Here is a 17,338-nt window from a genome sequence, read left to right as displayed (position 1 = left end):
TATTCAAGAAGGTCTGTGCAACGAAAAATTTCAGAATATCTCCAGTAATACCATTATCTACATCGTGCCGTTACAATGAGTATGAATTTTCATTAGTTTGTCAATGTCAGGGCTCCTTTTGGTATTTACATATAAACACAAAGCAGGGCACACAAATCTTAAGACACGTTTTGAATTGTCAAGTTTCTCCGTAACTTGCAATTAAAAACATTCCTGTAAAATCTAGATTCTTTTTTTAATTACTTATCAGAATGTGAAACCATTTAATCTTCTATTTAACCTGTATTCCACACGTGAGACTTCTAAGTTATGTGCACCCATAATTTTACTCTTTCTTTGAATAATTCAAAGGCCTGATGTAACAATTTCAAAGCATCCAAGATAACAGGAACTTGGCTATTATCCTTCAAAACAGACATGTATCATGTGCCAGTTTATTAATTATGAAAGAACATTCTGCTGTCTGAATTCTATTGATGTCAGAACAATGCATGGTAAAATGATGGAGCTGTTGAGCTACTGGTTGAACTGAAATAGAAGAGATTTGACGTACTGTCTGATGGATCACTATTATCATTAGACAAAGCTAGACTGCTACTAGTACTTTGATAAAAGATTTGTCCGATATTAAAAGAATCTTGATCAATGTGAAGCAAAGCTTACATAAAAACATCTTCCACCATATTAAATGCTCTGTAGAGACTGATAAATAAAACAATCGCATCCTTATTAATTGATTTTGGATATTGTAAGAGATTGATAACAAGGTGGAATTTATGAGAGATATGTCAGATTGTGCAATGGAAATTATTTAGAGTAAACATGTTTTTAGTCTGTTGGCATACAGTGTCACTGATAATTTATAGTTTATGAAGTTTAGCAGAGTACCTGGGCGCCGATTATTTAAATACAACAAATCTTTATTAGGTTTTTGTATTCATCACTGGTGGGAAGGGTTCCACTAATACGGTAACCACTGATTAGCAAAGTAACTTTTTAGTTAGCCGATTAGCGTTTCTACTAACTTTGAAAACTGTTAGCGGACCAATTATACCTTAATATCAGCTCGCTATTTCGGTAAAATTCAACAAGCATCAAACCTGGATGGGCGATTCTTCAGTCATTATAATGGTCTAAATGTGAAAGTGCTGATGAATTAAACAACTTCATCTTTGGTCTTCAACATTCTTTATTTATATATTATATGAACATATATCAGGAACAGAATTAAGAAATCATACACAATGAGTACACGTCTTACAGGGACATATTTTCCCTATCATATGCTGTTAAGTCACTATATTCCTATGTTTAGTGATCCTTGTTGCAAAAGTGCAATGAATAGTCTTCCAGACGGGGAAAACTGCTGCGGATTGGCATAGGGGAAAAAAAAGCAGCCTTTGGAAGCTTTAGCGTGAAGAGCTTATTTGAATGTGAATGTAACTATGCGACCGGCCCCACCGCGTGGACCAAGGTCTCATTGATTCAAATCCCTTATTTCTCAATTGAAGTTCTATCAGTTTTCTCTTACTGTGTAAGGAAGCTGGACGAAGTGAAACATATGCATTTGTTCCAAGCACATGTGAAAATTTGAATTTGAAATAGGTATAATAAATTATCCAATTAGAAATCTGTTGCCACGGAAATGGCTGGCTCCTTTAAGAAAGGAATTAAGGAGATGTGGTGTTGCTGGAAGATATAGGTTAAGTACAACAGTTTCATGCAGTGATACTATAAACAATACAATAAAGTGACACATGCACACAAGCATGTAGATATTCGACACTTTTCAATAGTAGGTCTCCCTTTCGACCCAACCTGCAAAAGAGAACACAGTGTGAGAAAGATACAAAAACACTTTCCTTCATGTAAGATAACACAAAGAGCGCACCATTAATTTGCTCGGAAATCTATTATTATCACCCCTTCCCTAAGCAGCACTGGCCGTGGCTAGTCTTTGGAAAGTCCAACGTTAGTTTATTGGCCTGAGTAAATTACTGTGGAGCAAGTGAAGAAAATTCTAGCTCCTTATCTACTTCTATGCCATGAGGTCTCACTCCGAGACTTAAGGGAAATAGCCAACCAGATCCCAGAATACAATGTCCTATGTAATCACCAACAGTCAGTCCCAGGGGCGGTGGGGGTGGTGGAGAGGTATCTGACCCCACGGCCATCATAACAGGGGACCCCCCCCCCCCCCCCCAAACTGTCAGCTCCCCCTACCGTGACAGCCCCAGCCCCACTGTCCCTGCCAGTAGTAAGTCATTTCTGTGCCATGCTTCTGCAAAATGGCCGCCCTAATTTGCCTTTTGAGGCAGCGTGTCACACATTTCTGGAGACTGTGGGTGTGACACCGAGAGTGAGAGAATGAGACAGGGAGTGTGTGACTATCCCCAGGGCTGTGCACATGTCAGTATCAGCTCACCTCCTGGGCGTCGTCTCAGGATTAGTTTGCGAACCTCATCGTAGACAAAGATGATCAAGCTATATGGGAAGGCGCAAAACCACCAGGAGATCCTGAAAGATACGCAGGCAAAGGGAGATTTGGAAGCCGACATCAAGAAAAGAGGATAAGCCAGGAATATAGACATGTTCAGCAGTGGGTGGTGTGGACTTGGTGGAATTAAAGGCTGTGGCTGTTTTTACTATGACGGCGTGACAACAGTGAGCAACGGTACAGACTTGGTGTCAGACGTCATCTCAGGATATCGTGAAAAATACGCACTTGAGAGGGTACATGCGCAGCGCAATGTCCATGCCAGGGCAGTAGGACAAGAAGGCGGCGAGTGCAGTCTCAGCGAAGAGGCCAAAGATCAAGATCCGATTTCTGTGTAAGAGGAAGCAGAAAAACACAGCAAACAGGTTGAGAGAGATGAATCATAAGTTAGCAATAACTCCATATGCAAGCAATTTCAACTTTAAATCATCTGTGGTGGATCAACATCTGCTTCACATCCATCTCACGTTGGCCCTGCTCCGGAACTCCCACAAATCATGAAAATAAATAAAGTTGCGTTTGATGATGTGTCCCACACCAAGAAGAGGTGTGATAGATACACCATGCAGTGGCCCAGAAATCAAACCCCGGTAATGAGACACACTTGTAGAATGCTGTAGGATGAGCAGTTTACTTGCATTACTCATCCAGACAGTAATGATTACTCACTTCATGCCCTGCTGGAAGACGGAGTTACGTCTGGTCTTGCATATGATGAGGTCGGCCCACTGCACCACCACAATGCTGATGAAGAAGGATGTGTGACACGTGAACTCTATGATCTTTCTCTGTTCATATGTCTGAAAAAAGAAAAATACACGCATGACTCCATACCGTTTAGGCAATTTAATATACATATAATCTCATTTAGTAAGTTTAACCCGTGATGTGGATTTGTGTTTAGTCCGGTCTTCTCAATAAACCTTTCGCTTTCTCTCACTCAGCTCTCCCTCGTTTTTCCCCCTCTCTCTATAACCCCTGCTCCCATTTCTTACCCACTGCTGGCCATAACTGTCCTCCAGTTCATTGTTGTTCCGGTCATCCCATCCCAAACGGAGTCCCAGCAAATTGAAGGGCAGGAAACCGTTTTCAGCCATGATGACAAAATAAGTGAAAAAGCCTGCCAGGGCTTGGAGCATACCTAGAGGCAGAGGGAAAAGCACACAGCCATAATGACAACACGAAATACATATAAAACAGTATAAATGGATGCACTGGGAGACACATTCAGAGAATGTAAGACAGACAGACAGTCAGAGAGACAAAGAAACAAATAGACAGACAGACAGATAGACCAAAAAACAGACAGTGAGGCAGAAAGACAGACATGCAGGGAGACTGAAAGACAGGCAGTGGGACAGATAGACAGACATCAGAGAGACAGACAGAGAGACAAACAGTGAGACAGACCTCAAGACTGTAAAACAGATAGACAGAGAGTCAAATAGACATGCAGACAGAGAGACAGATAGGAAAGGGACTAACCAATCTGGCCATACGCTATGCTGATCAGCCTTTCATTGACGAGTTTGTCTGTGCGAGGGTTCCTGGGTTGCCTCTTCATGATGTCGCTCTCGGCCATCTCGTAGGCCAGAGAGATGGCTGGCACCTGAAGGTGGAGAAGTCAGGTGTACTTCAGTCTGAGGGAACGGTCAAGAGGACCCAGGGAGATGGGACAGGGGATGAAGAGCCATGCAATCACCATGTCAGTGCCCAAGTCGATGCAGAGGATGGTGACAGTTCCCAGGGGTAGTGGGATGCTGGCGAGGATGAAGAGGAGGAAGGGGGTGATCTCAGGGATGTTGCTAGTCAGGGTGTAGGCAATGGACTTCTTTAGGTTGTCGAAGATGAGGCGCCCTTGATGGGTGAAGACGTGAACATGACATGAACAAGAGGAGCCTCCTCCCTCCTGCATTTACCTCACTGTGTTAATCGTTGCGTTTATCCTTTTTCCAGCCTCTGGTTCTATCTGTGTTTGACAATGAGGTCAAGGTCTTGGCTTGTGTGGATTATCTAGCGTCATTGTTATTTATATGACAATAGATTTGTCTCAATAAAATCTGCAGGGGCTAAGCAGATGCCGTAGAGCTGATGAAATGGAGAAAAGGGTAAACAACACAAACACAACACAACAACAAAACAACGGTTTCCTTGTGTTACTTAAATCATTTTGTTCAAGTAAGAAGTAAGTATTAGTCATTATTTTTTGAGCTCTTCTGAAAATGGATGGATGATGGATGAATGGATGGATGGGTGGATGGATGGATGGATGGATGGATGGATGGATGGGTGGGTCTTTCGAGATCTACCTCTATACTTAATTCCATAACAACGATGTGCTAAGATGAACTCTATGATATATTGTTTGATAATATATATTGCTTATAAAGAGGATGGGAATCTGAGCCTTTTCGAGATTCAGTTGGAAGTGGGGTTGATGTTTAAGGATCAGTTCTATTAATGAGCCAGTATGGAGTTTATCAGTCTGCACATCCTCGGAATATAGACCCTTATGAGTACATTGTTATCAGTCTAGTCCCCATCAGTATAGATCTTTCGGCATACGTCTGTCTTTCTCTCACCTTCCTCCACTCCAGTGACTATGGAGGCGAAATTGTCATCCAACAGGATCATGTCAGCAGCCTGTTTGGAGACGTCAGAGCCAGCAATGCCCATGGCCACGCCGATGTCTGCCTTCTTCAGGGCAGGAGAGTCATTCACGCCATCCCCGGTTACTGCCACAATTGCTCCCTGATAGAGAATCGAGGTGATAGATGCCCTTTAGTTGGCAGTGGCCGGCTAAACGTCACAAGAAAAGGTCACTAGATATCAGACCAGCACACATCTTTTTTTTTGTCTGTCAAGCTGCCATCCAGACCTATGGGAACTAAACAGATGTAGCCTCCCTCACCTGCCGCTGACAGCCCTCAACGATGATGAGCTTCTGTTGGGGCGACGTCCGTGCGAACACAATCTCTGTGTGGTCCCTCAGTAAGTTGTCAAGATCATCAGAGGTCATTTCCTTCAGGTCTCCGCCGTGAACGACACACGCCTTGGCGTCGCTAAGAGAGAGTGCAATGGGGGTGAGAAGGCGCCAACGCAAAAACACAAATTGTTTGATTTCCGAAAAAGTTCTACAGTAAATATCGCTTATCCCAGTGAGGGTCGTGGCTGGACCTAGATCATATACCAGACAATACCTGGCACCTGGCTTGGGTCCACCCTGTATGGGATGCCAATACATAATAAATATGTCTATGACAATACACACAAGCTCTCGCTACGATATTTTGTGGACCGGATTGATTTCCGTAAATTTCCCATGGCATGTAATTATGTTGGACACCGATGGACTGACATCCTGTCTAAGGTGTCCTCCGCCTTGATACCTGTACTTCCTGGGAAAGGTCTCAACTGACATTCTACTAGATAAGCGAGTGTCATTTGAACATGTTCGTTGAATGAATTTGCACTGCCAACAATCTTGTGTCTCACCCTACCGAGGGTTTACTTGGCTCACTGGGATGTTCATCCTTTCGGCAATGTCTTCCACAGTCTCGTTACCCGCAGAGATAATGCCGACGCCTTTAGCGATGGCTTTGGCAGTGATGGGGTGGTCCCCAGTCACCATGATCACCTACAGGGCAACATTAGTATTGTGTGTAGCTGAAACATCTGCACTCTGATGACAAAATCACTATTAAAATATTACTAACATATTGTTATGTCTTTATTTTTAACAGTAATGTTTTTTTACTGGATATTTTCACAATTAAAGTTAAGTACTTAGCCCAAGGGTACAACAGTGGAACCCATCCTGAGACTTAAACTGGCAACCTGTGGGTTAACGACTCTGATACACAGATGTTACAATATTATTATTACATAATATTATCAATGTATTCTGCTCTGCAGAAGCAGGCAGGACGTAGCGCCCCCTCGATTATTTACTACTTTGCCAATGTGCCGATTTTTGGGTGGCGACTTGTCATGCCGCTGGGTCACATGGGTGTGCCCACCTTGATGCCCGCACTGCGGCACTTTCCCACGGCATCAGGGACGGCCGCGCGGGGCGGGTCAATCATGGAGATCAGCCCCAGGAAACAGAGATTGTCCGTGGGGAAGTTCACTTCGTCGCAGTCGAAGGCGAAGCCCCGGGGGAACTGGCTGGGTGACAGCAAGGCGTGACAGAATCCTGAAAGGACACGCAGTGCCGAAACACTCTATTAGTGCTCTGTGGTGACGTTCCATTACTACTCTCGTGGCACAAATAAACACAAAATTACTGCTATTCAGGCGCAGCAAAAGGGACACGATCACTAGTCTGCTGTCACTAAAAGAAACACCATTATTATTTTCTTGTCGGAGTGTAACACATACAGGCTGATCTTTAGCTGTGGAATGGAAAGGAGCACTGCAAATACCCTTCCATATTATCTGTAGTCAATTCACCAAGCGGTAGAACAATGGGAAGAGAGAAGAAAGGGTGAAGCTTGGACGAGGTCCTTGTCCACTCGCCCTGGCACTTTTTCATTTTGAATCAGCCTTCATACCTACCCAGCACCCTCTCCCCTAACCCTCCCAGCTCCATGTAGGCATTCTGGAAAGCATCTTTCCACTCATCATCCAGAGGAAATTCCTCCCCGTATATCATGATTGTGCTGCACCTGAAAAACAGAAAATACATCTATCCATCCATCCATCTATCCATCCCTCCAGCCATCCATCCATTTTCTGAAACAAATTGTCCTATCCAGGGTCACGGGGCAGATAACAGAGACTCCAGTAAATGCCAAGGCCGAAATAGGCGCCAGTGACACCATTATAAATATGAATTATTTCATCAGTGCTTACTGATATTTACATATTGGTGATGCTAAGTGTAGTTAGGAAGGGACAGTGATCAGCTGGCTTGGTGATTGATTGCTATTTGCTAGTAACTAACATACATGTGTTCCATAAATTCCACTACTAGCCTGATGCCTCTTTACATTCCTTGAATGTTCTTATCTTGTACCTCTGGTCCTTCAATGGGCTTATTAAGGCCTCGCCTTGTTTGGTAGGTGTTGTGTATCTTCTACTCCAGCACTGCTTATACCTGGACCTGGACATTCACTGAAAGCTCAGTCTAGCTGTACTTATGCCTGGTTGATGCCATGACAGCATCCAATGCGTTATTTGCCTCACTTGTGCATCACTTTGGACAAAAGTGTCTGCTAAATGTGTAAATGTAATACCTGTCCAGGATTCTCTCAGGTGCTCCTTTCATGACTAACAGATGTCCATTGGGCGTCTCCTGAAACTGATGGATGGACAACTGAGAAGTAAAAGAGTGAGAGAAATGGTATGTTGTCAGAGGAGGGCAGAAGGGTCTTTACACCAACAAATGGACAAACTTGTGAACACGCACTTGGTATTTGTTTGTGGAGTTGAAGGGGATCTCTCCCACTTTTGGGTTCTTATCCCTCATGTTTCGGACGGAGCCGCAGGAAAGCTCGATGCACTTCAGCAGGGCTGACTCTGAGGCATCACCTGCCGTGTCTCTCTGGGGAAGCATCATCATCACTGTCATCATCATTGTCATCATCACTGTCATCATCACTGTCATCATCACTGTCATCATCCTTGCCATTGTTGCTGTCATCATCGTCTCATCATTGTCATTGCCATAGTCATCATCATCACTGTCATCATCACTGTCATCATCATTGTCATCATCATTGCCATTGTTGCTGTCATCATCGTCTCATCATCGTCATTGCCATAGTCATCATCATCACTGTCATCATCACTGTCATCATCATTGTCATCATCACTGTCATCATCACTGTCATCATCACTGTCATCATCATTGCCATTGTTGCTGTCATCATCGTCTCATCATCGTCATTGCCATAGTCATCATCATCACTGTCATCATCACTGTCATAATCATTGTCATCATCACTGTCATCATCACTGTCATCATCATTGCCATTGTTGCTGTCATCATCGTCTCATCATTGTCATTGCCATCGTCATCATCATCACTGTCATCATCATCGTTGTCATCAACACTGCCATTCTTATAACTATTTTTGTCATTATGACTGCCATATGCATCTTTATCATTGATGTTACCATCCTTGTCATCGCTAAAATCAGTGCCGTTGGCACTAAAATTGTAATCACTGACATTATTCAGTGTCATTATAAAAGTTTAGTCAGATTCTGGCAAATTCTTCTGACATTTCTTCAACAACGGCTAAAATATCCAAGAACACAGAGACTGTTTCACACCAGGTGTACAGGTTTAGAACATTTCAGTGCACATTTCGGTGCAGAGCTGCCATTGACTATTTATCTATCAATTAATCTACTGACCATTTCATCGATTGGTCGATTAATCTAAACAATTCATTTTCCTTCAGAAAATCAACTTGCTGTTTAATTAAATTTTATTTTGACAAAAACCATGTCATTGCAGGGCTTTAAATAATGGACGCCGGCTTTTCAGTAAGATTAGCAGTATGACTAAAAATATAAATGAGATGCATATCGTGATGCCCAAACATTAGTAAACTATACAAATCTGGCGTATGCTCATGCTTAATAAATTCGGTTAACATAGCACGCAACAACCAACACAAGCGATAAGCACTCAAATCGCAATCATATCAGCCGCAACATCTTTTAAAAGAGGAAATACTGTGGTTAAACGAGGTAAAAAAGATGGTGGTGTGATGGTACTTTTTGCAGATTAAAGTTCTTTTTGTGAAAATGGTTCACAATATATTTCATTCTATTTCTGCTCACGAATTATTTTCTTTTTAGTGTCCGTTTTCCTTTCCATTTCAGTTTATGACACTGGTCCAAACAAGTTCACCGTACACAAACACACACACACTGGCACCGTCAATCAACGCAGGAAAAAGCCTAAACATTTTCACACTTATTCAATGAAGATTGTAATGCAGCAGGCAGACAACTTCATGGCTTTAATAACGAGTGTATAGTAGCAGCTATAAGGACGAAAGATAATAAAAGCTCTCTGTTCTAATGGTAATTTAATAAACATGAATAGACAGTACTTGGCGGTCCATCATCCAGAATAGCGCCTGTGTGTTTCTTCTTTAGGTGCTCGTGCATAGCACTAGTGCCGCTATGGTATGACATGGCACTTTGCACAGTGTAAAACCACCCATTTGTTTTGTGATAATCTGATGTACAGTCGGCCCTCGTTTATCGCGGTTAATCAGTTACAGACTGTACCGCGATAAGTGAACTTCCGCGAAGTAGAATCCTTTATTTATAAATCGAACATTTTCGTAGCTAGAGCATGGAAAACCTGTTTACGACCTTCTAAATACGGTTTTTAACGTTATTAGATATGAAATAACACCCTCTAGTCACCATTACTGTTACGATTGGTGGACATGGAAGCAGGAACGGGGAGATGAGCAATCAGGATCGAAGGGTTTATTTGTAATCCCTACAAGTACAGGACATGGTAACATGGGGGAAACATGGTAACTGGGGTTACAGCCTCTGACGTGGACTTAAATACACCGGAGGAATCAGACTGACAGGAAACAGCTGGTCACGATCAGGGTTGCACACGTGGTTAATAAGGGGGCGTGGCACACAAGAGGATCGTACAGGCAGGTCATGAAAATTACACTCCTATTACCCAATATATTAGGCAAAATAAGAGAATGTAAGACATATTAAACGTTACAGATATCATATTATTATTATTGTACATTTAATTACGAAGAGCAAAGATGCTTCCGATGCGTAGCGATGTATCATTTTCATTGTTTCGATCAACTTTTTAATGGCTATACAAAAAACCGCGACACAGTGAAGCCGCGAAAGTCGAAGCGCGAAGTTGCGAGGGACAACTGTACTCCGATACACAGTGAAGGAAAACGTTTGTCATAATGAACTGAAGAGCTTTAGAAATCATGAAGGTAGTTTTATTACAATATTTTTTAAAACGATGTATTGATTTATAATATTGATGTTGACGCATTTTCAGCCTCGATGTCATCGGCTAACTAGACGAATCGTGGCAGCCCTATTTCAGTATTATATTTTGGCAGTGATTCATCCATCCATCCTTCCATCTTTTTGTAACCACTTGTCCTATTTATGGTCTCGGGGGAGCTACAGGTGCAAGGTAGCGACCAATCCAGGATGGGACACCAATCAATGGCAGGGCACACTCACACACACACCATTCACTCACACATGCATACCTACACTAGATTTAGTAAATCCAATTAACCTCAGAATGTTTTTGGACTGTGGGGGGTAACCAGGGTACCCAGAGGAACCACTGCACCCCCCTTGCCACCCCGGGATTGATTCATGCTATGGTTATTACAAAACCATAGTGATCAAGCTGTGGCACGCCCAGACCCACCTTTAAGATGAAAATGTCGTCCTGTCCTGGCTTAAAAACAGCCCTGTTGCAGAGTCCAGCCACTCTCGACAAAGCAGTCCAACTTGGAGAAGTCTTGTCGAAGGTGTTGCCTGTGGGACATAACGGGACAGGTGGCTGTAATTTTAACCTTAGCCTCTGTACCCTGCTGTTGGTATTTTTCTGCAGCTGGCTGTCACCATTTCCTCATAATAGGCTTCCAGTGTTACATAAGCTTCCCAGTAGAAATCTGTCAGTATTACCCAGAGCCGCATGACTTTCCCAGCATTGCCTTTTGGCTAAACTGTCAGCATTTCCCTTTAGCAAGCAATATTAGCCTGGGCCACAGGAAGCCGTCAGTGTTGTGAAGCTTATGGTATCGGTTAATGTCTAAAGCAGGCTGTCAGCTGCCTCTATCAGTCTAGCCTGTAGTGACAGGGTGTCAGTGTCATTGCTAGTTAACCCCCGGCTGAGCTGGTCAGGAGCTGGGCACGCTGCCTCACCAGACTGGTCCTCGGTGGTGTCCGCCTCGTGGATCATGTTGTCGAACCACATGTGGGCCACAGTCATGCGGTTCTGCGTCAGGGTGCCGGTCTTATCGGAACAGATGGTGGAGGTGGAGCCCAGGGTCTCCACGGCCTCCAAGTTCTTCACCAGGCAGTTCTTGCGGGCCATGCGCTTTGCCGTGAGCGTGAGGCACACCTGAACGGGAATCGCGGAATGAAGACCATAAGTCCATAATGGATCGACATGAATGTGGGTTAACCGATAGCCATGGCTGACTCACAGTCACGGTGGCCAATAGCCCCTCAGGCACATTGGCCACGATGATGCCGATGAGGAAGATGACACCCTCCAGCCAGGTGTAGCCCAGGATGATGGAAAGGATGAAGAAGGACACTCCCAGGAAGACAGCCACCCCCGTGATGATGTGAATGAAGTGCTCGATCTCCATGTTGATCGGCGTCTGCCCCACCTCCAGCCCGGAGGCCAGCGTGGCGATACGGCCCATGACTGTGTGGTCACCTGTGGCAACGACGATCCCGTGGGCAGTACCTGACAAACACAAAGGGTATTTCTCAATATCAAGAATGCAAAGATCAAACTTATGGTCTTGGCTAGACAGGTCTTGCTAACTTGCCTCCCAAGAATGAACTTGGGGCACAATGAATCATGGGATTGGTCTCATTTAGCAAGAATGCAACCAATGAATTTTTAATATTTGGGTCGTGGCAGGAATGACATCTGGGGGTTTTTACCATCCTCAGTACATCTATCCTTGAGTACTGGAATCAGACTTCAGCAATGGAAGATGACAGAAAATGGGTACACGAGAACACGAGTGTGGTCAAGTACGCTAATCGAGAAACAACTAAGGGGATATATGACATCGCACACAAGGGATGTGTACATATGTATATGTGTGTATGTATATGTGTTTGTGTGTGTGTGTGTCTACATGTATAAGAAGTTGCTCTTTCGGGGATATAGGATGAGGATAATACCTTAACACACAGAGCTAGAGAAGCTCACTCAGAAGGGAATGCACTGCATGTATGTGAGCGACTCAGACTGACAGGCAGGGGCATGAGGTGGCAAGAAACACTGACCCTCCACGCAGTTGGTGGAGAAGAAGCAGATGTTGCGAGTCTCCAGGGGATTCTCGTGGGTGTATTCTGGGGATCTGGTCTGGGGCTCTGACTCCCCAGTAAGAGATGAGTTATCCACCTGACAGAGATACAAAAGTGCTCATAAAACCCTCTGTATATTATAAAATAAAAATATAGTATATAATTGTGAGATGGGTGGGTGGCGGTTTCAGAGGAAAAATCAGGATGTCATATTGATTCAATCCACCTTTTCTTTGTTTTCGCTGTAAATTATATTTCCACTATAAATATTTTCTTTGCCTTGCACACCTAGTAAACAGACCACGCCACCCACATCCAACGCTTTCATTTTCCTGACACCTTCCCCAAGTCCACTCCTTTGATTTTTTTCTCTGTCTGGCTGAAGCTTATGTTTGCTTTTTCTATGCACTGATGTCCACAGGATTTGTTGTGTTGATGACACCCTGGCCTAGTTCCTGTGCGACCTATAAACCCCGAGTAACACCACTTTCCTGTGCCCATTGCGGTTTCATACACTTCTATTGGCCATGCAAACATGATATGATATGCCTTATATAATAAGCCCATATGTCCTTCGCGTATCACCTGCCTTTGTCCGTCGCACCGTGCGAGGAGCTCCAGGCCCCACCTTTAACCATGTAGGTGGATATTGGTTAAGAGGGACAAAGGGTAAACTGGGGCACTTATATTGCATCTATTGTATGTACTGTATATTGTATTAATTAATTTTGTATTTGTTGTATGTATAGTTGACCCTGCCCTATGTTAGATGCTGCCTGTGTTTGGAGGGAGGAACACAAGTAAGAATTTCATTGTACTTGTACAAATGACAATCAAGTTTTGAATCACTCTTGAATCTTACATGTCTGATACTTTTTATGCCTTTGTGGTCTTAAGCGCAGTTCTTTACCTTTCAATAATACTTTTATGTTGTAATATTTATAATTAGGATCATATATGATCATATTTTTAAAGTGGAATTTCAAAAATTGGCCACCAATATCCACCCTACTTGACAGGCACTTGGATTAACTTCCTGAGAAGTACAGTGGGCTCTGACCTTAAAGCCCTTCTCCCATAAATGCTTGTAATTAGCCAAGAGCATTCAAGAGTAGCTGCAGCACATTGTGAGTCATAATCCTACAGTCCCCAGCTGAGTATGGGGCTTAGAGAAACACAGTTGGGGTGCCATGAACACAGCAGGCCTAGTGGCAGGGAAAAAAAAGCTTAGCTTTAACAAGGCAGGAAAAAAATCAAACAATTTTATTCAGGCAAGTCGTCAGGGGAGTGAAAGTACAACATACTATTGCCAGGGTCCACTGATTTAGCTAGTCTGGAGCATTCATGAGGGCTTTATGGCTGCAAGCACCCACTGCTGCCACTTTTATTTAATTAATATACAGTGTTCATAAAAGAAATATAATTTCTGATCCACTGATACCTAAAGAGAAACAGGCTCCTATAGCAGAACATCCCTGTCTTGCTGAGCCCCAACCCCACCCAGATTGTGATGTCATCCTCTCCCATGCTGTGATGTCACCCCTAAATTGTGATGTCATCCCCCCAGGTTGTGATGTCATCCCCCCATACCTTGCAGCTGCTAGCAGAAATAATCCTCAGGTCAGCGGGAATGCGGTCGCCTCCTTTGATCTCTACCACGTCCCCAACCACCACGTCCTCTGCGTTGATATGAATTTTTTCTCCATCTCTTAGAACCAGTGCTTGCTAACCAGGAGAGAGACATGGAAGATGCATGTCAAAGCAAGAAGTGGCATCGAGGTGTTTCTCCTGGCTGACAGAAGAAGAGAGAGTGAGGCAAGACATTCCTACCTGAGGAACCATGTTCTTAAAGGAGTCCATGATCCTTGAGCTCTTGGCTTCTTGGTAGTAGGAGAAGCATCCAGTGATGATGACAACAGCGGAGAGTACGATGCCTAGGTACAGCTGAGGAGGGTGGCAGAGAGGCATGCCGACATGTTAAACGACACATCCATGATGACAATGACAAGTGTGCCATCAGCAAAAAAAGTATCTGACAGAGCTTTCCAAGAACTCCCAACAATTGAGAGAACTTAAATGAATCAGATGCCTTTATTGGCCCAAGAAAGGCTGACTGCTGGACTCACATTGTCTTTAGCAGGGTCATCCTCCGTGCCAACCTGGATACTGTAGGCCAGGAAACAGAGGATAGCGCCTATCCAGAGCAAGATGGAAAAGCCCCCAAACAGCTGCCGACAGAACTTGACCCATTCTGGGGTGGTGGGTGGCGGTGTGAGCGCATTGGGACCATCCCGTGCCAAGATCTCTTTGGCCCTGTTGCTGGTGAGGCCCTGTAGGGGAGATGCTGTTAGCAGCCTTCAAATACTTTGGGAGGTCCGGCTTGGGATCAAGGATCAAAATGGGAGCAATCTACCTTTGTGAGGTCAAGTCCATATCGATGCTCCAGTTCTTCTGGTGACAACTTATGGTCATCCTGAATAAAGATATTCAAGGATGACGTGATCAGCCAAAAGGGAACATCAGTGAGCCGGCAACCCAAACAGTAACATAGCAGCTACAAGACCGAACACTTCAATGTTCAAGCCTCTGCCAGGGCCCCTGACAATGCAACACCAAGCAGAACTACTTCAGTAAAGACATCCGTGTGTTTGAACAGGCTCTAACCTGAGCCGCTTCAATGAAAACAGCCTTACGAACGGCTATGAAGCATACAGATTTTGAGTAGAGCCACATGCCAAACATTGAAATAATAGATAACAAACGATAATCCATGTTTTCCTGATTTCAATAATGTTAGCCTGCTCGGGGTAGGTGGGGTGGGGAGGGGTATGTGGGCAGCCTTGGACCCCCGCAGGTTTTTTTTCCCCCCTACTTGGGAGTTTTTCTTTCTTTGTCTTCCCTTTCCCTGTTTTGTATTATTCTGTCTTAATGATGATGTAATGTATCACACCACAGCCATGTACAGCTCCTTGGGGCAACTCTGTTGTGAAAGGCGCTATATAAAAACTTAATCGAATTGAATAACCCACAGTCTAACACGGTACCCAATAAAAGCTGAGCACACCACGCCCCCGGAACACATCCACGGGTCTCGTGACCCAGGGCCGACCCTTACCATAGCTACTTCCTTCTTCAGCTCGTCCATGTTCTTTTGCTTCCATTTCTTCTTGCCGCCCCCTGGGCTGCCTTCGTGACCAAACTGAAGGGGATATAGGGAAGCGTTATTCGCTGCGTCAAGAATACAGCGGCACCTGCCAAACCTGGCAGATATTACCTGATATCAGGGACTTTACTGGTGGTACCGTGATACAAAAAGACAGCGAAGGCACCATTATTCACTAGGCACTAGGAGTTTTTTGCAGCCGCATAGCTGATGCGATTTATGCAAGAAAATATTCAAACGTGCTTTGAGTATGGAGAAGATAACACATGGACATATGGTTTAACGTGGGAGGGGAGTCTATTTAACACATGTTCTGTCTGTCGATGGGAAAAAATGAGACACATTAGGTGGAATTACAGCATGTCATCAGGCTCATCTAATTTAAGCCAATGGGAACTCATAAAATAACTATTCGGAAGTTGCTTAAAATAAGTAGTTGATTGATAGCAGAAAAAGTAAATCTGCTAGATCACCGCTAGATCATCTACTAGATCTCTCAATGAATGGTGGTGACACATTACTCCTCATTCACTATAAACCACAAGCATGCCAATCATTTTTAATGCGATCTATAAATAGCTGTTTTTTTTCCAAATTGCCAAAAATAATTCCACGCATCAGTGCATGTTGATATGTCATTGAAAACCTGTTCGTGTCAGTGTTCTGCCCGATGAAAAATATTGTGAACGTTAGGGGTGGGACTGTCGTCATTAAAAGCAGCATCTGTGCCTGTCAATCAAACCTCAAGGTGGGAAAAATAAGAGCAAGAATGAGAGGAGGAGGAAATGGGACGCGTTTACAAAAGAATGACATGCGGAAAAAGTAAAAACAGCAGGAGAGCGATGACATGAAAAGTGGCAGAAGAGGGGAAGAGAAAAAGAGGAACAAGCACATTACAAAGGCAAGAGATTTGGAGCAATTGACAAAGGTCAGACCAACTAAATAGCGAAAAATGTCACTGTACACACAACATGGCAGTGCAGGTATGACAAAATACGCCACAAACTTCCCTTTGACAAGAGCGGCTCTCAAACAGGGGACCTTTTCTCCCACTTTAGCTGGACTGGCACAGGCTGGATTCTCGGCTCTTGATCTCCTCCCTCGGCCGCCTGATTTTCCCATGCAGTCCGAGTAATGAGAGAATTCTCTCCTTCATCACTCCACCCCAGCCCCCCCGTGGTGGTCTAGCAAAGTATATATCAGAGAGAAGCTGCCCCATTCCTGATACAGAAAATGCGGAACTCACCCCCTTTCCCATGTTGTCCTCGTGTGGTTTGCGCAGAATGAAAGGACCTTACCGTTCAGACGCTTCGTACATGTGGAAATCACTGGTTGCTTTTTTAAGACTGACAACCCCTCCCCCTGTACTCTGCATGCCCCCCCCCAGCCCCCCCAGAGTAACCTAAACCATATTAAGCGCCCCCCCCCCACCCAACTGTCTCCCCCACCCTGAAGGGTTTCCACTTACTTCCACCTGCCATCCTATCATGTCTAGTACTGTAATGGGCACTGGTAATTAATGAAACAGCACACTGCGCGTCACATAAGTCACTTATAATGGATTATCATTCTGTAACATTCTACCGTGAGAGGCACACATCATCAAGCTCTCATATCACCATAATTCATACCATTGTATATGG

General features: G+C 44.0%; 1 protein-coding gene across 1 annotated transcript; it reads right to left on the bottom strand.

Annotated features, from left to right (window-relative positions):
• Window positions 1-1,171: 1,171 nt before the first annotated feature.
• On the bottom strand, window positions 1,172-17,073 carry atp1a2a (ATPase Na+/K+ transporting subunit alpha 2a). Its single transcript, XM_049011242.1, has 24 exons — window positions 16,942-17,073; window positions 15,648-15,731; window positions 14,946-15,005; window positions 14,659-14,862; window positions 14,363-14,476; window positions 14,123-14,257; window positions 12,512-12,629; window positions 11,689-11,957; window positions 11,405-11,603; window positions 10,905-11,014; window positions 7,908-8,042; window positions 7,735-7,814; window positions 7,055-7,164; window positions 6,517-6,692; window positions 5,998-6,134; window positions 5,409-5,559; window positions 5,080-5,248; window positions 4,200-4,354; window positions 3,983-4,106; window positions 3,493-3,638; window positions 3,167-3,297; window positions 2,726-2,827; window positions 2,426-2,517; window positions 1,172-1,818 (listed from the first exon to the last, which is right to left on the bottom strand). The coding sequence occupies exons 1-24, from the start codon at window positions 16,951-16,953 to the stop codon at window positions 1,790-1,792; spliced, it is 3,042 nt and encodes a 1,013-aa protein (XP_048867199.1). The 5' UTR covers window positions 16,954-17,073; the 3' UTR covers window positions 1,172-1,789.
• Window positions 17,074-17,338: the final 265 nt, after the last annotated feature.

The sequence above is a fragment of the Brienomyrus brachyistius genome, chromosome 4 (genome assembly GCF_023856365.1).
Source record: "Brienomyrus brachyistius isolate T26 chromosome 4, BBRACH_0.4, whole genome shotgun sequence".
Classification (NCBI taxonomy): Eukaryota; Metazoa; Chordata; class Actinopteri; order Osteoglossiformes; family Mormyridae; genus Brienomyrus; species Brienomyrus brachyistius.
Note: the sequence above shows the minus strand (reverse complement) of the source record. Positions and strands in the feature narration are given on the sequence as shown.

Coding starts and splice junctions, on each gene's coding strand:
- atp1a2a (XM_049011242.1), bottom strand. Junction 14,477..14,658: donor ATGACCCTGCTAAAGACAAT/GTGAGTCCAGCA, acceptor CACCCTCCTCAG/CTGTACCTAGGCATCGTACT. Junction 2,828..3,166: donor GTCTTCCAGCAGGGCATGAA/GTGAGTAATCAT, acceptor CCTCTTACACAG/AAATCGGATCTTGATCTTTG.